This window comes from Colobus angolensis, unplaced genomic scaffold (genome assembly GCF_000951035.1).
Source record: "Colobus angolensis palliatus isolate OR3802 unplaced genomic scaffold, Cang.pa_1.0 Scaffold35, whole genome shotgun sequence".
In the NCBI taxonomy this organism is placed as follows: domain Eukaryota; kingdom Metazoa; phylum Chordata; class Mammalia; order Primates; family Cercopithecidae; genus Colobus; species Colobus angolensis.
This window is the reverse complement of record NW_012116821.1, coordinates 3,112,155-3,133,310: the sequence shown is the minus strand read 5'-3', so window position 1 is coordinate 3,133,310 and position 21,156 is coordinate 3,112,155. Positions and strand designations below refer to the sequence as shown.

The 21,156-nt window shown below is 47.0% G+C and overlaps 1 protein-coding gene across 1 annotated transcript in view; it reads right to left on the bottom strand.

The window, feature by feature from the left end:
• ZDHHC14 (zinc finger, DHHC-type containing 14) overlaps nt 1-21,156 on the bottom strand; it is a 320,843-nt gene that overhangs the window by 62,967 nt on the left and 236,720 nt on the right. The window contains exon 3 of the mRNA XM_011952881.1: nt 20,473-20,631. Coding sequence (XP_011808271.1) covers nt 20,473-20,631 — 159 coding nt within the window. The remainder of the gene's footprint in view (nt 1-20,472; nt 20,632-21,156) is intronic.

Sequence of the window (21,156 nt, the reverse complement as noted above, 5' to 3'; positions counted from 1 at the left end):
CCTTCACTCTCATGCACTCAAACAACATTTTAGGTACAATTTCCTGAAGCCTGTTTTTAGGCCCCAAGTTAAGAATGGTTGACCTGTCAGGTTAGTTCACAGAAATTGAAATAACTTATTTCAGATGATGAGACGGATGTGCTGCCTACTGCTCTGACAAGGCTGCTTGAAATGCTTTATTTCACCCAGTAATTTAAAACTGAGCTGTTCTAAGAAGGCAGACCAACAGGTGCCTATCGTGTGGCATGTGAAATGTGCCATCCCCAGGGTCCCAGAGGTATACAACCTAAAATCCCAGCCACAGGCAGGCTGGCACCCTGGGCTAACTTCAGTATAAGTCAGTGCAATCCTGGGCCTATTCAGAAGGAGCTACTCTAATTATGCTTTATTCCAGGGTTTCTTAAACTAAGGGTTGTGATCAAATAGTGAGTCATGAAATTGATTTAGTTGGTCATGACCAGCACTAAAAACAAACAATAAAATAGAAAGTATCAAGGCATCTTCTGTGGGAAAGGCAAGTGCTGTTTCATGCCTTTTATGTGCACATCTGTGTGCACTGGATCCCAGTAGAAAATGCATTTCCTACTGCGAGCTGCTGTAAAACACAAAAAGTTTGAAAGGTACTGTTTTATTCGGGTTTGTAGGAGGCACACGTGAGGCCCTCAGATATATCTGTTGAGTAGGTAAATACATGAGTAAGTTGCGTCAGTCACAGACCTAAAGACACCATGAGTCATTTTCAGTGATGGCATTTCCACTCTCCCAGAACTGTGCAAGGACTTACTAGCTCTTGATCAGACTTAATTTTTTTAAATGATCACTTCTCTTGGAGTCTGACATTTCAAAATTTGTACTTCTGGTAGGTTTGAGGGTGAGGGATATGGGTTTCATTTAGTTTAGATTGGATGCCAGACGCTTTTTTTGTTCCCCCAGTTGAGAACATTAACCTCGTCAAAGGGCCAAAAAAGCAATGTACTTTTTTTCTTTTTTTTTCTCCCCTAAGAAAGAAGACTACGATGGACACATGAAGTTAGATACAGCAAGAGCATCAAATTCTCTTTTTCTTCTTCCCTCCCGTCTCTCCTTCAGTAAATATTACTGAGCAGCTGCATGCCAGTCAAGGCGTTGGCTGGTGGGAATACAGTGAGGGAAACTGACACAGGCCTGGCCTCTTGAAGCTTACCCACCTGTGGGCAGAGACACTGGCCACCTGAATCCATACTTCCCCAGTGTATACCATGACAACCCTGGTCAGAGCTGTGAAGGAAGCATACGGAGAGCTATGGGAAGTGTGTGCAGTGGCAGGCTTCCCTGAGGAACCCACGCCTGAAAGATGAGCAGGAATTAAGAGAGGAACCAGAGGAGGCCTGGGGGCTGGTGCCCAGATGGCACGCAGGACTGCAGTGCAAGCTGAGTTGGAGAGGTGGGTCTTGTACACCAGGTTAAGGATTTTGGCCTCCTTCCCATAGTAATGAGATTCTGTTTGGAAATGGTCACTCTGATGTCAGTGTAGAGGCTGGATTAGACGAGGAGCAGGAGTGGATGGTGGGGGTCCTTCAAGAGACCTTTGCAGAGTTAAGGTGAGAGATGGTGGTGGCTTGCAGCTGGCTGAGGCGGTGCATGGAAGGAAAGTGGAGTTAAGGTGAGAGATGGTGGCGGCTTGCAGCTGGCCGAGGCGGTGCACAGAAGGAAAGGGATGAAGTGGATGAAGTTGGGATCCACCTAGTAAGCAAACTGTACAGAGCCTGGTGATGGATTAGGTGAGCAGGGTGTGGCAGAGAAAGGAGTCGGGAGGACCCTCATGTCTGTGCAGCCTGTGAGTGGGGCTGGCCTTTAGCAAGGTGGGGGTTGCTGGGGAAGGATGATTTGGGGTGCTTTTATCTCCCCAAGCGGACATGTCCAGTGGGCAGCTGCATATGCAAGTCTGGAGCTCCAAGGAGAGGTCTGAGCTAGAGACATAAGCCTGGCAGAAAGAGAGACTCCGGAAAGCAAAGGGAGGAAGACACGGAGATGAACACACACTCCTCAGAGCCACAAAACCAAGAACCACACACACACAAAAGGGACGGAGCCGGTCAAAAAGATGCACAGACAGGGGAAGTCAGATGAACAGAGACAGACTTTGATGAAGCAATCGCTTGTGGCTTTTCTGGGTATGAAAGAAATGTATTTTGAAGGCTGAGTTGCAGTTTGACAATTCCAGGCGGAAATGAGGTGAGCACTTGCCCAGAGGCCACCCTCCCCTGCTGGCTCGGCTCCAACCTGCAGGCACACATCTACCTATGCTTCGAAAGAAGGTCTCTTTGCCCTGGGCACTGACACCATAGTTGAGTATCACTGACAAAGCCAGGACAGGATGAAAATGTGCCCGGGAGGCCCCAGAAATTCTGTCGTTGAGGCTTTCCTACTGGCCAGGGATGCTCTCTCCAAAAAAAATGTATTAGACATGTAGCCTCATTCTTTTTGTCATAAACTGTTTTTAAATAAATAAATGCACAGAATAAAAAAGACATCATGCATTAAAAAATTTACATTAGATGCATTATTTTACATGATCAGAGTCCTCTATCAAATCATTTTTTTAAAGTGCACATATTCGCCAGGCACAGGGGCTCATGCCTGTAATCCCAGCACTTTGGGAGGCCAAGGTGGGCAGATCACCTGAGGTCAGGAGCTTGAGACCAGCCTGGTCAACATGGTGAAACCCCATCTCTACTAAAAATACGAAAATTAGCTGTATGTGGTGGCGTGCACCTGTAGCCTGAGCTACTCGGGGAGGCTGAGGCAGGAGGATTGCTTGAACCTGGGAGGTGGGGGTTGCAGTGAGCTGAGATTGCATCACTGCACTCCAGCAGACAGAGCAAGACCCCGTTTAAAAAAAAAAATGCACTTATTCATGGCTCCCAGTCTTACATGAGCATATCTGACAGAAGTCTCTAGAAAGTCCCACAGGGCCAACCAGGCAGTGATTCTGCTTCCTGTGGCAGTTCTATTTCTCATTCTACACTTATAAATTGGCATTCTGATTATGAATTGGCTGCCCAAGCAGCTTGATACCAGGCAGAGAAGTGGCCATGGCTGGTTTTGCCTGGTGAGAGAATGCTGGCCCCTGTGACAACATTGGTCCTGCAGTCATCTGTTGAAAATGAACAAATCTGTATTCTGGCTTTCCGCATTCAGGGTGAGAGCTCGGACAACGTGGGTCTGTCCACGAGCTCCAGTCCCCTAAGTCTGGGGTCTGAGACCAAGGCCGCTCTGTGGTCCGACGCTGCCTCTTCTCCTTAAAATGTGTAGCCCCTCCCTCCATCCTGACCTCCAGGGGCTGCTGAGACACTCAGGAGTGACTGACAGGTACCCGAAATGTGGATGGAGCCTGTTGAGATAAAAGGAGGCTCAGCAGAACTTCTTGGCAGAAGGGTAGTTTCTACTCCAGGTGTAGATTCTTGACTCAGGTCATGGGTGGGATCTGCCCAGTTCAGCTGTCTGTGAATACCCATATTTAAGGCGGTTGGGGCACTGCTTGGGCCTCTATGATGCCAATAAAGGACTCCCCTGGGACTGCCTGCAGCCCCCTCTGTGATGAACTTCAATGATTCAGCCCACAAAGTTATAGGCAAAACTTCCAAAAAGCATGTTCCGATATTACTTCCCAGTTCTTTGTCCCCAAGGAGTTGTTGCTACTTTAAGGCAGGCCTAGGTGAGCAGACCCTGATCCAGACTGGCTCTGCCTCTGGGTCCCACTGCTTGTTCCCCTTGACACTTTGGGCTCTTCTTCTGACTCCATCGGCTTCAGCCCCTGCACAGAGCCCCTTCAAGCATTCCATTGCTGTCCACTGGCTCTCCTGAAGGGCTTGCTTCCTCCTTGGGGCACCATCTCCAAGCTCAGTGCCCGGCCACCTCCTCTGGTCCCTATTCTGTGGCCCCACAAGACAGAGAAAGACACTCACTGCTCAGAGCAGAATGGAAGGTGGACTCCCCATTTGTGGCACATGATGGCACTTCTTATTTAAGATCCTCGAACAACCTACCTCACTCAACACAAAACTTTCTGCTCTTTATGACGTTGCTTGGTAAACTGTAGATCACTGGGCAAAAGAGAAGGATGATGATGGGGAGACATTCTGGATAAATGGAGCATTCTGAGTGCCCTGGCAAGCATCCTTAGTTGCTCCTGGAGTGGTCATCACCCTACACAAAGGAGCTTCTCCTTCAGGGCCAGCCATGGACTTCTCTGCCCATTGCGAGCTGCCCTTGGTTCCTTCTAAGGCCTGTCCTGTCCAGTGCTGTTGCTGCTACATTTATTTCCCATCTCTCGCTTTCCCTCCAGGTGTGCACCTTTTGACACAGGCAGTGCTCAGCTCTGGCTCTTTGGAGCTGATCCCACTGTTTAGAGGTCCTCATGTTTATTTTAGGCTGCCACAGATCAAGTTCTAGACCAAGATCCCGCAGGGTCCAGGTATTTACACTGAATTATATACTTTATAGACTCAGGTTACCAAGTTGAGATCCACTTAAAATATGTAAACTCGACTTTTCCTTAAAAGTATTACTTGGTAGCATGTGGGAAAGAACCATGCTCTCAGGGACCAGAGGGGTCAAACACTCTCCTTTGCCCCAACTCCAGGAATTGAATGAAGTATCAAGTCCTGTCGGTTCTTCAGCTGAAAATTTTCCGAAATCATCCACATCTTTCTGTCTCGTCGGCCACTGCTCTGGCCTGGACTCCAGTGCCCTGTCCCGCTCTGTGGGGACAGCCCTCCCTCCCGTCTCCGTGGCTCTGTCGTGCCACTATCCAGTTTGTTCTCTGCCGGAGAGACAGAGGACACTTTTTGAAGCATGCATTTGATAAGGCCACTTTTGTCTCTTATCCTCAGATAAGATCAAAACTCCTTTGCGTGGCTTATAAGGTGCCTGCTTACCCCCTGGCTTACTGCAGCCCTCTCTGCCACACTGACTCACTCTGACCTGAGTCTCCACGTCAGCCACACCTCTGGTCCCTTGGGCAGGCCCGCCTTCCCCTGCCGGGCTCAGCACAGGCATCCTCCCGCTTGCGCAGCAGCGTCTTCCTGCTAGCTCTCCTCTCTCTGCCTGGCTAACCAGAGCTCAGCCCAGATGTGACGCTGCTTCCTCCAGGTTGGGCATCTCTCCTGTATGCTCCCATGTGAGCTGGACTTTCCTGTTCTGTCACTCACCTCCCTGTACCACTGGTGCCTCCTAAACCACCTGTGCTCCTCGGTGGGTATCGCTGAGCTCTTTGCAGGCAGGGCCGTGTTGACCACATTCACCACTGTCTCCCAGAGCTAGCCGAGCATGGAGCCCACATACAGTCAACCGTCAGTGGATATATCTTAAGTAGGGTGAACGAATGACGTGCTTCCCGCTCTGGGTACAGCTCTGAGGACGCCCCTCTGAGCACACACAGCATGATGGTAAATCCATGCATGCACAGCGTGACTTCCTGTCCTCCAGCGAAGTGTCAGCATGAGCAAAGGTGAAAAAAAATGTGTGTTTTCAATTCGTTGGTGGAAAACAAATCCATAAATCAGTAGTAATAAGCAGTGGATTTTCAGGCACAAACCAGGTAGACACTGGTAACTTTTATCATATGATAAATGGCAATCGCATTGTTAGGAATTTAACTTGTGAGAGCCAAGAAGACATTCTGCAATACGATCTTGTTTTTGTCAACTTTCAATGGAAACGGATATGATACAAGTCCTCAGAAAGCCCATGCGGAGCTTGGAAAGAATCGCTGCTTCAAATTTAAGACAATGCTATCAATATTCTATTCTCTCTTGTGAGCAGGTTTTAATCTCTTTAACTACACTGAGGGTTCTTTTCGTCCCAGTATTTCTTGGTGGTAAAAATGGACTGAGGCAAACATGAACAACGAGAGGGAACGGAGTCTCTCCAACGTTTAAATAGCCATGAAGATGGGTTCTGTTTACCCAGACCAAAGGGCAGGGAGCACCTGCACAGACCTCACCCTGCCACTGCCCTTTCTGTTGCTTCTTTGCAGTGAAAGGGTTAAACACCCTTTGCTTCCAGAAAACCCCAGGCCAGGCAGGCCACGCGGTGGGTGGTCCTTCCTCCCCACCCTCAGGAAACTCCTCGCTGCACACCTGTGTTTGGGTTGAGAGAGAAAAAGAGGAAGAAAGAGAGGAAGCGGAATGAGCCCAATGTAGATGGTTGGTTTGTTTGTTTTAAAAAAAGAGCCTTACAAACGCGGCATTCTTGAGAGAAATGGTATTGTATACTATTTGAAAAAAATCTACATATGCCCTTTGGTCAGGAAGAGAGATAATGTGACTTGTCATCTTAGGGAGTCTGTTTTCTAACAATTTACGAGCCTCAACAAGAGTGAACCAGGGATTCTGAGCCTTCTTGTGTGTGTCATGAAGCCCTCAGCATTCCGCTGAGGCCCGTGAACACCTTTCCAGAATGTTTCTAAATACATAAATATGTGAGATGACAAAAGAAAGCAATAAAAAAGACAACATTTCTAACATAATTTTGACATAATGATACAGAAAAATACATGCTTACTTATGAATACGCTAACTAGTAAGATCTATGGTTTATCAACTGCCACAATTTGGAAGTAGTAGCAAGTATAAATGTTATTCTGGGCTATCTGCAATAACCGTGACACCGTATAAAACAGCTGCAGTTTCTAGTGGTGACAAACACCCCTAGTGTGATGTGTTTCCCATGTTCATTAAGGGAATATTCAATTTCATCTAGACGTTAGTGGAAATAAAGATGTAATTGTTTTCCTCTCCAAGTTCGTGGACCCCTGAGTTCCATTCATGTCACCCAGGTCAGGAATCCCTGCTCTAAACAAACCCTAAAAGCAAAGCTCTTGACCCCCGGTCAGGCTGTGCCCTGGGAGGTGATGGGGTCCCAGGGGTAAGCTGTACTTCTACACCAGGGTCATGAGCCTGCTCTGACTGCCCTCACAGCAACTGATCACCCACGCCAGCTTCTTGGAGAACTCACTCTCTTGAGGCCATGGGACAGATCACTGGATGTTTCCTCATGTGTGGGCTCACTGCTTCCATCCAAGTTGCTGCATTCCATATTTCTGGCATCTTCTAATCCAAGCATGCAGCTCACCTCATTAAACTCCTCAGATTTTTCTTTTTCTTTTCTCTTTTTTCTTTTTTTTCTGAGATGGAGTTTTGCTCTTGTCCCCCAGGCTGGAATGCAGTGGCGTGATCTCTGTTCACGGTAACCTCTGCCTCCCGGGTTCAAGCAGTTCTCCTGCCTCAGCCTCCTGAGTAGCTGGGATAACAGGCAGCCACCACCATGCCCAGCTACTTTTTGTATTTTTAGTAGACACAGGGTTTTACCATGTTGGTCATGGTTAGTCTCGAACTCCTGACCTCAGGTGATCCACCCACTTTGGCCTCCCAAAGTGCTAGGATTACAGCCATGAGCCACTGCTCCCAACCTCTCCTCAGATCTTAAAGAGCTCACGGGAACCGTGAATGGGAAAATGCCCAGTTCAAAGCACAGCCAGCCTGTGTTACCCTGAAAACTAAAATGTGCAGGTAGTGTAATTTCAGGAGAGCAATGAGATCTTCATACACACCTAAGAGAGAATTTTTAAACATGTAAAGTACTCAGCACATATATCTTGTTTTGTTAACTTCATGATAATCCTGGGGGAAGAACTAGCAAGTTGAGCTTATTTATGACTTTGCCTGGGCTCAGCCGGGTTATAACAGATGGTTACCTTCTCTACTCCTCCTGGAGTCTTCAAAAGCCTTTACAGGCTGGTGACCACATGTGATTCATCCTCCTCTCCTCTCCTGCATGCCCCCCGCCCCCCACCCACTGTGCCCACGCAGCGTCTCATTCACAGTTGACACCAATTGTTGGGCACACTACAACGTTCCTGCTGGGCTGGGGGAGAAGTCATAGCCTTCCTCACATGTTAAAATCTGACTTGTCCACCTGCTGCTTGTCCACTTTCAGGCCCACTGAGTGGCTGTCTGCTCTAAGTCCATGAACCATAATGAACCTTCACAGAGGGCCTGGGAGGCTGCCTTCCAGTTCTCACCTTGCCGTCTGATCGGGGTTAAGTCTCTGCCCTCTCTGAACCTGAGTTCCACAGCAAATGGGGGTGATACTTTCCAGCCCATTGCTTGGTAACACAAAGAAGATTACCTCCAAATGTAAGAATCCGTACATAAATAAAGGATGGTATTATGAAAACGGAAGAGCTATCTTAGTACAAATAGTTTCTATGTATTCATTTCACTTATTTAATTAAAAAAGATAATCATTACATTTCCAAAGGCACATTACTAGATTATTAAACACTCTTTCTTCTTGCTTCTCCCAAGATATAATGTTTCCATTTCAATTAGTCTTTTATTTAAAATACTTTTCAACCTTTTTTAAAACAAAATAAAACTTAACCTGTTCCAGCAAACCTAATTATTTCATAGCTCTTTTTTAAAAAATGTACACACACATATTAAGCTTTCAAAACTAAGGCACATGGGTTATTATTCACTATCGAAGTTTCTAGGCTTTAACAGCTCAGTTCTGCCCAACTCCTAGAAATAGTGGGTGGAATTTGGTGAAACATTTATTGCCAACACCCAACAGAGAGCAGCTGGATCAGCTGACACAGCTACAAATATCTCAGAAGGAGAAACTTCAGGGCTGGTAAGGTATGTTTCACCTTCTGCTTCCCTAACTCCCATATCCATTGCTGGAAGCCAATTTCAATTCTACGCAACTCAAGTCAACAAGAGATTACTGGGCACCTAGTAAGGCACTGTGTTGGGCCGGGCGCAGTGGCTCACGCCTATAATCCCAGCATTTTGGGAGGCTGAGGTGAGTGGATCACCTGAGGTCAGGAATTCCAGACCAGCCTGACCAATATAGTGAAACCCCGTCTCTACAAAAATTACAAAAATTAGCTAGGTGTGGTGGCACATGCCTGTAGTAACAGCTACTTGGAAGGCTGAGGCAGGAGAATTGCTTGAACCTGGGAGGCGGAGGTTGTAGTGAGCCGAGATCGTGCCACTGCACTCCAGCCAGGGTGACACAGCAAGACTCTGTCTCAAAAAAAAAAAAAAAAAATGTAACAAATACACAACTGCTTCTTAGAAAATAACTGGTGTTGGGTCTTCAAGTCTCCCCTCATGTGAGAGGCTGTATTGTTCTAGTAAACACAGTCATCCCTCTGTATCCAAGGGTGATTGCTTAAAGGACCTCCCTCGGATATCAAAACCCACAGATGCTCAAATCCCTGCTAACAAATGGAGTAGTGTTTGCATATAGCCTACGCACATCCTCCAGTATACTTCAGGTCAACTCTAGATTATTATTATTATTATTTTAAGACAGGATTTCCCTCTATCACCTAGGCTGGAAAGCTGAGGCATGATCAAGGCTCACTGTAGCCTCAACCTCCGTGGTCCAGGTGAACCTCCTGATTCAGCCTCCTGGGTAGCTGGGCTTACAGGCGCCCACCACCACATCTAGCTAATTTTTGTAATTTTTGTAGAAATGGAGTTTTGCCATGTTGCCCAGGCTGGTCTTGAACTCCTGGGCTCAAGCCATCTGCCCGCCTCAGCCTCCCCCGTACCTGTTCAGTATAGACATAATTTTTTTCTTAGTATATTTGATTCGAGGTTGGTTGAATCCATGGATGTGGATCCCGTGAATACAGAGAGCCAACCATATTCACTTCTCTCCCTCTTGAGGTGGTGTGCCCTTCCCTGTCCCACTGACATGCTGTGTGCCTTCCTTGGGTGATGGAGTCCTCGCCACAGGCAGAGGTTGTAAGGGATACTGCATGTCTCAGTTCTTGGTTATGGTGGCCGGTACCATAGGTAGCTGCCCTCCCTTCAGTCTGGGTCCTGGAAAAACATTTGAGGAGACCTGAACCTGGACCAATGCCCAGGGCTGAGCCTTGCCCAGTCCCCAGAGCTGCCCCAGATGTCCCACAGGCACATGAGAAAAAGAAATGCTGCTTGTTAAGGGCTACAGAGGTTTTTGAGGGTGCTTGTAATATGGCATCATCAGACAACAGCTACCTACCACCTGTCATCAACTCACTTCATACTCGGATGCTAGATCAGTCCTCTTAGGGCTGAATTCCAGCCCCCTCAATCTCCTGCTCAAGCATTGTGCTCCAGTGGCTGAGTCAAAGCCCTCTTTCCTGGACGGGCATCCAAGGGCCTCTCAGTGTGGCTGCCAGCTAATTTCTTCAACCTTTTCTCCCATTTCTCCCCTTTATGGGAATTGGTCTAAAATGACCATCCTGAGTGCTACAACCTTGTCAAATACTTCTTTATGATGTTAGTTAACTTTTCATGGCTATGTGGAAGACTCCTTAAGGGCAGGGAACCTATGTGAAGTTTCTTTGTCCTCTACTTGCACATAGCAGCCAGTCCCTAAATACTTCTGGATTCACTGTAAACGCTTGCTTCACAAAGTGTTCCGCAGAGACAGCGGGATTCCTCACCTGACTCTCCATGTCCAGCCCTGGGCCCTGGCACTGCTATGAAGCACTGTGGACGTCCCACCCAGTGAGCCGTGGCAACATCCACTTCAGACACCCAGGGGGATGATGGCCCCACTGTCTGGGGTGTGCAGGAACTTTCCAGAGAGCTCAGTGACTAGCAGAGGGTGCAGACATGACTGGTGGCTTGGACCCAAAAGCATGGATTAGATTGTTTTATCGATTTTTAAATTTGGTTACAGGACCTGTTGCTTAAACCACAAGGAAAGGACTAAACTCCAGACACTTAGACAAAACTGACAGGCTAGCATGAAGGTGCGGGAGCCCTCAGCAGCAGCAGAACCCAGCCCGGGTACAGAGCACTCCAGAAAGCTCAGAGGAAGCATCCTCATGGCAGGTGAAGAGTAAGCAGCTCCTCGCATGCTCAGGAGCCCAGCCTTCCTGATACTTTCAGAAATCCCTGCCAGGCTGGATGTCCTGCCTCCCCTGAACATCCCTGAGCTTGTATCCTACCGTTCAGTGCCCTGGGTATGTCCACACACTGGCCAGTAACTCCTACTTAGCCTTGGCAACTCAGCATAGGGACCAATTGGGGAATCTGGGCTCTCCCAGAACCTGCACACGGCTCCCAGTGGCACTGAATGCATTCTTTTTTTTTTTTTTTTTTAAATGGAGTCTTGCTCTGTCGCCCAGGCTGGAGTGCAGTGACACCATCTCGGCTCACTGCAACCTCTGCCTCCCAGGTTGAAGCGATTCTCCTGCCTCAGCCTTCCTAGTAGCTGGGATTACAGGTGCGTGCCACCATACCCGGCTAATTTGTGGATTTTTAGTAGAGATGGGGTTATACCATGTTGGCCAGGCTGGTCTCGAACTGCTGACCTCAAATGACTGGCCCACCTTGGCCTCCCAAAGTGCTGGGATTATAGGCGTGAGCCACCGCGCCCAGCCCTGAATGCATTTTTTATCTCTGCCTTCCCCAGCCAGAACATAAGATGCTGCCTACCAAGAATGGTGCATTTTAATGGTCACTTTGCAGATTTGGAAAATACAGAAAATACAGGAATGGACAATGAAGAAGTCGCTTACACAAACGCACATACACACACAAGAGCATGTGCGTGGGCCCTGAAGTCACTTTCTGGAACTCATCTTTGGACTTCACAGGACTTCATAATATCAAATAGTACATGTTTCCTTGCATCCTTGTTGTTTGTATGTTCTTCTAATTACATTTCACAGCTATTTTATCTTGCCCCCTGACTTATAATTAATTAAATTTAAATAAATTTGTGGAGAGTACATGTCTTGATTTTTACTACAATTCCTAACTGATACATAGTATGCTATTTTAATGTATTTATTAGGTAACTGATAAACCTACTAAACATACAAAACTAGTTCTAATGTTTGTTGGTACTGTTATTATTGTTCTTGTCAGCTACAAAATATGGTGATTTTGTTTCCTCTTTTTTGACAGTTATATATTTGTGTTTATTTTCCTACAGTACCACATTAGAAAAGACATTGTAAAATATTAGTAATGATACTAGACATCCTAATTTTTTCCTAATTTTAATGTAAATCATGCCAGTGCTTTGCTATAAAGAAAATGTTAGCTTTTTTCCTTTTTTTTTTTTTTTTTTTGAGACGGAGTCTCGCTCTGTCACCCAGGCTGGAGTGCAGTGGCCGGATCTCGCTCACTGCAAGCTCCGCCTCCAGGGTTTACGCCATTCTCCTGCCTCAGCCTCCCAAGTAGCTGGGACTACAGGCGCCCACCACCTCGCCCGGCTAGTTTTTTGTATTTTTTAGTAGAGACGGGGTTTTACCGTGTTAGCCAGGATGGTCTCGATCTCCTGACCTCGTGATCCGCCCGTCTCGGCCTCCCAAAGTGCTGGGATTACAGGCTTGAGCCACCGCGCCCGGCCAGCTTTTTTCCTTTTTAACACAATGTTAAAGAAATATTCTTCTGTATTCGTTTTTAATCATATAGTAATAGTTTTACATAGCAAATTAGCACTAATGACGGGCCTTCAAACAACACAAACTCATTATCTCATGATTTTTGCAGGTCAGGAGCCCAGCGCACTGCAGCCGGGGGAGCCTCTCCATCTGCAGTCAGGGCCTCTCCCCAGCTCCATGCTGGAGGCAGGATTCACTGCCTTCCAAGGGCACCCAGGCCTCCTGTGCGGCATCTCTCCAGCTCTGCTCTTGAGGGCTATTAGAATTACATTGGGCCCCTTGGATAATCCAGGATAAACTCTCTTAAGTCAGCTGATTAGTCACCTTTTAGGACATCTACAGAGTCACTTTTGCCAAGCAAGGTGACATAACCATTGGAGCAACTCAGGGGGTGTGAGGGGAAGGGGCAGTCATGGGGGCCAGAATTCTGCCTACCACACCTCTCAATCTTGATACACTGAGTTCTACAGTTAGAAATGAATGTCTCAGCCAGGAGCGGAGGCTCATGCCTGTAATCCCAACACTTTGGGAGGTCAAGGTGGGCCAATCACTTGAGGTCAGGAGTTCAAGACCATCCTGGCCAACATAATGAAACCTTGTCTCTACTAAAAATACAAAAATTAGCCAGGCATGGTGGTGTGCACCTGTAATCCCAGCTACACAGGATGCTGAGGCAGGAGAATCACTTGAACCCGGGAGGCGGAGGTTGCAGTGAGCCGACATTGCACTACTGCACTCTAGCCTGGGTGACAGAGCAAGACTCTGTCATACACAAAAAATGAAACAAATGCCAGATTTTATCAAATCCCTTTTAAGTATCTATTATCATGATCATACATACCTTTTATCCTTTGACCTACTGATATACTAATAGTTTTATTACATTAAAAAATAATCACATTCCTGGAATACACCCTTCCATGTCGTGACTAATTCTTTATTATACTGCTAGATTAAGTTTGCTATGTCTTCATGTTGGCTTGTAATGTTTATACATAAGGGTGGGGGTTTTATTTTTGCATGTTATTTTTGTCAGGTTTTGGTGTTAGGGTTATACTATTTTGGTGCAATGAACTGAAACACCATTCAACCTTTCTGAAGCTCTCAGACACCACTCAGAACATAGGAAGTACGCTGTCTGGGCCCAGCACCTTTCTCACACGATTCTTCATCAAACTTTTCAGTTTTTCATTCTTAGTAATCAATTTCAGTTTTCTACTCATTCCCTGACCCATTTCCTATACAATCATGTTTCACTGAAATTTTTCAAATCAATTGGCATAGAGTTACACAACATGCAAAATATTTCCGAATAATTATAGAAAACAATCTCACCTATCTTTGTGTCATTTGAATCTGCTACTTCCACTTTGTTATTTTCTTTGTCTTACCAGACATTAATCCCTTGGTTGGTTGTTTTCTAAAGAATTAGATTCAGCGTCCTATTGGTTGTTGTTTTCTAAGTCATTGTTTTCTTATGGTTTCCCTTATTTTGCTGCTCTTTTTCTGCCTTCTGGAGATGGATGCTTTGTTCATTTATTTGCTTCTAAGCTCAGTTTTGTTTTGTGTACTAGACTTTTTGAAGTATTTTATTTCATTGGCCATCCACCATTAAAGTAAACTTCCTGTTTGGGGAGAATCCCAAAATAGGTGGGAGGCAGGGCCCCACCCTCCCAACCTCACTGTAGATGCTGAGTGTAGGGCAGTCGCCGCTCTCGCCTGGCTGTCTGCTTGGGTGTGGCAACAAAACAGGCCAGGGCTCCCGCCCAGGTGTCTGAATCCGAAGTTGTGGTCTTTGAAGACAGTCAGAGTTTCAAGTCGAGAGCTGCGGCAGAGGGAACTCAGTGGTGGTGCCACAAACGTCCTACCTGTGGCACTTGCCTCCGGCAACATCCTTCTGCAGATGCAACAGGCTGTGCGGGGCTACCCAGCCTCCTCCACTGTTCCTGGTTTCTGAGCCTCATTCTCCAGCCCACTTGTTGATTCTACCAGCAACCTGACAGTCTTCCGGTTAATTCCTCTTCTGCTTAGGTTAACTATTTCTCATGTTTAAAATGTAGAATTCTGAATGGCATGGTTTTCTTTTGCATTGTTCTTACTGCCATTTTCTAAATATTTTACAACTGCAGTTTTGAAGTTTCTGTCACCCAAGATTTATTAAAAGCTTCTTTAAAAAGCTGCTTTAGAAAGATTTATAAAAGTGTTTTAAAGTTTTTTTTTTAAAAAGCTAGGTATGTTTGTGCATTTCTATCTTTGCGATTCATTTCTAGTTTTATCGTTTCATCAGATGACATTTTCAGTGTGATACCTGCCTTTAGAAAGTTGGAAAGTGTTTTGGGCTTAATATGATTAATTTTTGTAAATGTTCCATGAATGGTTGAACATGGTAAGTACACTTTGTAAAAATGAAATTCAACGTATATTTATTATACTTATACACTGGTATACTCTACTTAGAGTTTGTTGACCTGAGACACGTATGCTATTGTTTCTCACTAGCATTATGTATATAACAAACTACCTTTGCATTTTCTAACAACTTTTACTTTATATACTTTGATGCAATGTTATTTGGTGCATAAATGTTGGTGACTTAATTCTACTCTTAATCAATATAAAATTACACTTTAACCTGTGTAATATGATAAATACAATACTGTCTGCCTTGAGTTCTCCTTGGTCTGCTCTTAATAATGATCCCTGGGGACTGGTTCATATTTTCACATACCTAGTTATTGTCACAGTGCCTAACACATAGATGCTTATTCAATGTTGGTGAAATGAAGAGATACTGGGAACCAGGAGAATCAGTAAAGTCCTGTCTGTTTTGGTTCCAACAAGGATACAAATCTCAGCTCCCTTTGTTCCCCTCCAATGACCTGCTTTCCTATGGGAAATTAATAGCCCCCTCATCATACCCAAATAGTTACAAAAACATTGCCAAGTGCTAATCCACACCAGAAGGCAGCTACAGGACCAAATCTCTGCCATGTCCAACCTCTTAATGCACAACTGTGAAGCAGTGGCTGGTTCTTGAGGGCAGCACACAGCGGAGTGTATGCAACACACAAGGTATCTGCAGTCTGAGCTCAGAAACCCACACACAGAGGAAGCAGTGAGAGCAACAAGGGGGAGACACTGTGGGACAGAAGACAGAGTGTGCAGTAAGATGAAGTCAAGTGCTCAGGAGAGGAAGAGCACAGCCAGAAAGAGGTGGGGGAATGAGAAAGGGAGCTTGTAAAGAGTTAAGAGTGTGGGAAAGTCCTGCCAGAAATAAAAGCGACTGGACACTGAGTCCCTGCAGAGGGCGCCTGGAGGTTCTTTGTGGCACCCACACCAAAAATGACAGGACAGAAGACAAGGGACCAGGCCATGTCCTGGATGTGGGAGGAGGCTGGTGCTGCTTGGTGCCCCCCGGGGCTGGCAAGGCCTGAGGGCTCCATGTACTACTTCCTTTGTCTTCACAGCCCCTCCAGATGTGGCATCGCAAGTGCAGAGACAGTCCCTGTGCCCAGACAGGACAGCAGGGCTGGGACCCCGGCTGCAGCTGCCTCCAGAGGCCACCTCTGGGTCTCTAGACTAAGCTGCCTGGGCCTGGTCAGAGTAAGGTAGACTCTTGTATAACTGGTTTGCAAATACTGGCAGTGTTTCATCTTACTGTCTAGCAAACTTTTTTATTAGTTTGTCCACAGAGTGTGATTAAATCTAGTACACGTAAATCCCTTTTTATTACAGGTTTAGGCTGTACTAAAAACACCCATTCCAGCGAAAGCTGCTGGCCATTCTGACACTGGACTAGGGCCCACCAGAGGACAGACATCCCTCCTAGGGCCTTCCCCGTCAGAAAAACGAGGGTAGCATGCACCTGGGGCTTTAGGACATACGTAGTGAGCCTGAGAGGGTCTCACAGGCCCATGTTTTGCCTCTTCAGCTCCTTCAGTTTCTCTTGCTTTAATGATTTGAGGGATATGAGGATCTGAGAGAGAAGAGGTGGCTCCCTGGCTCCAGCTGTTGGTTGTTTAAAAATATCCCATAACCTCAAAGCCCGCCTGGATAAATAAACAACCCGAAATGCTGTGTTCCACATGTGCAGAAGCAACGCGATGGCAAGACTCAGAGAGAACCAGAGAGACAGACAAGGATTCAGAGGAAGAGACAGATGGAAACAGGCAACAGGGACAACGTCAGAAAGAGACAGAAAATATATTCACATTGATCACAGCAGATCATCTAAATCCTTCCAGATACAGAGAAACAAGGTGATTCCTACTGCTTTCTGAAGATGCTTCTTGTTTTAATCAATTACTTGGGAGCACTGACGGCGGCATTCCCGTCACTGATGAGAACATCAGTGGCCAGCCATGCGCTTACTGGCCCCTCAGTGTGCCGCAGGTCTGCTGGGTGCTGTGGTAGGCACTATCTCAGTTAACCTTCAAAAGAAACCTACAGGGTAGCACTAGGATCACATCCATTTTACAGATGTGGTAACAGCTGGGAACATTCAGATAACTTGCCAGGTTCCAGTATTACTCAATGAGTGGACCAGGATTCAGCCCTGGCCTCTGTGTTCTCCGAGCCAGGTCTCCAACCACTGGGGTCTGCCAACCAACTCTATATTTGACCAGAGAAAAGCTCCTTCCTCAGTCTTCAACTGAAAAGGCCCCTATGACTTTCAAACTTATTTAGCAAAGAAAATTGCTCTTCTGAAAGGCCTGGGAAGCTGCATTTTTCTTCTCTCCTCTCCCATGCCAAATGACATTTATTTATTGTGCTTGGGAAGGACCAGCTCAAACCCACTCATTACAAAGTAAGGGAAGCCACAAGTTCCCACCTCAGCTTTCAGCATACCACTGTGCTATTTCCCTTGCTGCAAAAAGAATTCTTTCAGTAAAAACTTTCCATCTAAAAATAAGATCATGGCTAACTCTGCAATTACACTTCTCAGTGGGAGACATTTGCCTTCAACTCTATTTTCCTGAATGCAGAAGGTCCAATCTGCTGTCCTGCTCATCAGTCAACCAAAGGCCCAAGTGTCCCGTAATTAACCGGAAAACCGAAGCTATGCAGGTTTCAGTCACTGGGTGGTGTTTTGAGGAGCCCTGTGGGCAGCTTTACTTTAGATCACTCATATGCTACTTCTTCACCTGTCCCCCACGGAGCTGGCCCTGAGCACCACTCAGAGGCTGCAGGTTTTGATGTGCTCCTGGGCTCCAGTCTTCCTCCTCTAGACCCTGCTCCAAACTTCCCCACTTCCTCTCCTTTCCCTTTCTCCTTCCAGTTCTGGGTCTCCCATATATAGACCACCACCATGTTCGGTTGCGGATGCTGGGTGGCCACCATGACTTTGATTTACCAGAAAGGTGGAGGCCTGGCTCCTGGCCTATTATAGGCTGGTGGCTTGTAGGTTCATGGCTGGTAGAGTACACAGGAGAGGATCCTACTGGAAACACTCACATGCAGAAGTACACTGTCACCAGGCAAAGGCATAGTTGTGATAAGGGGCTTTTACATTTCATTCATCAGGGTTCTTTAAGGGACACAAACACCTGTGGGCAATGGGAGGGAACAAATGTGATTATATGAACTTTCAGAACATGTCTGATAATAATCCAAAAGGAATTTTAAAACAGTAAGTCACAGGAGACTGAGAAGAAAGTTTTGACTGTGATTAAAAATCTAGCCTAGGCTGAGAACGGCGGCTCACATCTGTATTCCCAGGACTTCGGGAGGCCGAGGCAGGTGGATCACTTGAGGCCAGGAGTTCAAGACCAGCCTGGCCAACATGGTGAAACCTTATCTCAAAGAAAAATACAAAAAAATTAGCTGGGCATGGTGGCATGTGCCTGTAGTCCAGCTACTCAGGAGGCTGAGGCAGGAGAATTGTTTGAACCTGGGAGGTGGAGGTTGCAATGAGCCGAGATCACACCACTGTACTCCAGCCTGGATGACAGAGCAAGACTCCATCTCAAAAAAAAAAAAAAAAAAAAAAAAAAAAAAAAAAAAAAAAAAATCTAGCCTAGAGACAAGAAACAGGATAAATGAGTGGCAACACTGGGGGTGTTTAGAAATGAGTAAAAAGTTTTATAAACGATAAAGAGAAGGAAGTGCCCAGTAAGACCTTTAGTTTTGTAGATAACAACACCCTACCTATCAAAATACAGACTAGAATAAGGCATTAGACCTCCAGGAGAAGGTTTGCAGAATGACAGAAGAGTTTATGTGCACAAGTGTAAGACACACACTGTCCCATCATGTCATAGGCCTGGAGGTCAAAATTACAACCCAAGAAAGGGTGCTGAGAACTCCTACAGGTAGACGGTTCTCCCAAAGACATTTAAGATGCTGTGCTCCTTCAGCTTAAATTGTCCCCAAGGTAAGTATGGAATGGACACTGGGGCTGGTGTCACCAAGAAGGGTACTGGTGCTCAAACAAAGGTTGTCATGTGTCCTCGTAGAAACCCTGGTGTGCCCCCACATGGAGAACTAGGTGTAGTTTTGGTCACTGCATCTATAGAAAGTCAAGACATTGTCCAGAAAAAGCCAATCAAAACTATCAAGGGAGGAGGAGTAACAAGAGCACGAGCAGCTAACAATTACAGAATGTTTGCTACATGCCAGACACTTTCCACCTGTTCATTCATTTATTCTCTCCACCATCCCATGCGGCAGGCAGTTATCAACCCCACTACCGAGAAGAGGAAACTGAGGCACACAGCGTTTCAGCGCCTTGCCTGCCAAACAGCTGGTATTTGAACCCAGGCTGTGCAGTGCCAGATCCCATGCTCTTAACTATCAGCTACTTCCTACATGGGAGAAACAGAACACATTCCACACTGTTCTGTTGGGGAGGCAAGGCTGAAAGTAATTTATCTACGTTAAGAAAACCAAGACGAGGCCTGACAGCGAAAACATGAGCTTTGTGCCAAACTATAGATTATTAAAGTTAGGGTAAAGTTAATTTAAGACAAATAAACGGAAGACTGCTTTGCACAGCAGGACGTACATTATAAAATCTTATTTTTCTCAAGAAGAATTGAGACTACAAATTCTAAGACTCCCGAAGAGTGTTGGCAATCAATGCTGTGCTACCAAGGGAAGTTAGGTTTGTTCTGAGGCGCACTCCTATCCTTTCAGTTATAAGGTAACAGGGTTTCCATTGCTTATTCTCCCAGGAATACCCCTAGTCACTTCCGCTAGAGGCAGGCTACGAGTCTTCCCCACTGTGGCAAAGCTTTTGTCCTCTACTTGCTTCCCTTCCTGTCACTTGGGTGTTCTGCCATCTCCTTGCCAACCTCATCTCTAGGCAGCTCCAGCCACAGAGAGAAGAGGGTCAGTGGGTGTGGGGAGCAGCTCTCAGTCTGCAGTGACAAGAGGTGCTTGCCAAATAATTCCAGAGGCTGGGCCCAGGTCACTTGTAGAAGGCCAGTGCTGGGCCGGTGGTAGGGCCCAGCCTTACAGCTGCAGACCTCTGAGCTCTCAGTTCCCTCTGCCTATTTCCCTAGCCTGTCCTGGCGGAAGTTGGGAGGCAGAGAGGGGAGGCCTTGGTGCTCTCCGGGAAGAATACAGATCTTAACTCCAGTCCCGGAAGGAGAAGGCTCCCGGACCCTGCCTCTTTTCCTGTCCCCAGAAGGACTGGGGATTGAACGCCCCCAGCCCTTCTGAGGAGTCGGGACAAATGACTGCACAAGGGTGCCTCCAGTAGGTGTGTGGCCAGCCCTGCGGCAATTGAGGGGCCTGGGGGCAACATGACTTTATTTCAAGTGCCTGCTGACCTGGCAGCCTTGGGAGACAGAGGACCCCATTCTGGTGCCTGTGCTGGGGTAGGCGCAGCCAAGGGTGGTGCAGGGTGTAAAGAGAATAAAAAAGAGATTTAGTGACTCTAGGCCCGATGAACTCAATCAGTGGCAAGATGCAAATACGCTGAAATATTAACCATTACTGAGTGTTTCGTGGCGCGGGGCTGGAGAGGCGCAGAGCCCACCCGGAGGACCTGGGCTCCTGCCAGACTCCGCCCAGGCACTACTTACCTACGCAGTTATCACAAAGGCTGCAATGGGAGGCGCGAGGGGGCCGGAAAATCTTGCAGGTGAAACAGTATTTAAGTTTCACGGTCTGGCCATTGATGATGACTTCTTTGGTTCTGGGAGGCGGGCGGTACCCCCCTGAACTGGTGCCGTTTGCGATATCTGTGGAGAAAAGAAGAGAAAGAGCGCACACCTTCAGAGCCTCCCTCGGCCTTGGCAGGACCCGTCCGCCTGGAGTGTGAGCTCCAGCGCAGCAGGCACAGTGGTTGGCAGGGCCCCGGTGCCCACATTTTACTCAGGTCAGGGCTCTGGGACTCGTCCTCCACTGGGGCTCAAGCCTCCTTCATTGCACATGTGCAGGGGCCAGGTGACTGAGCTCTGGCCAATGGAGCACAGCACACATGGCCCCGCCCAGCCAGGCCCTCCCCGTGGAGCCCCACCCCTTTTTTTCTTCCCCTCCCCTCCCTGCAGGCGGTAGGAGAGGCCCCGGGCCACCTTGGGAGCCACAGCTGGGGAGTAGCCTGACTGCACAGAGGAGGGCTGCCCTGACCTCTTCCCACCTGCACAGGTCTATGAGCACCAAACGCCTGCCTTAAACCTGGGAAGGCTAGGGTGTTACTTGTTACTGCTGCTAGCTTTGCCCTCATTAACACACCACCTTAATTCCCTCTCCGGGAATGCTGGACT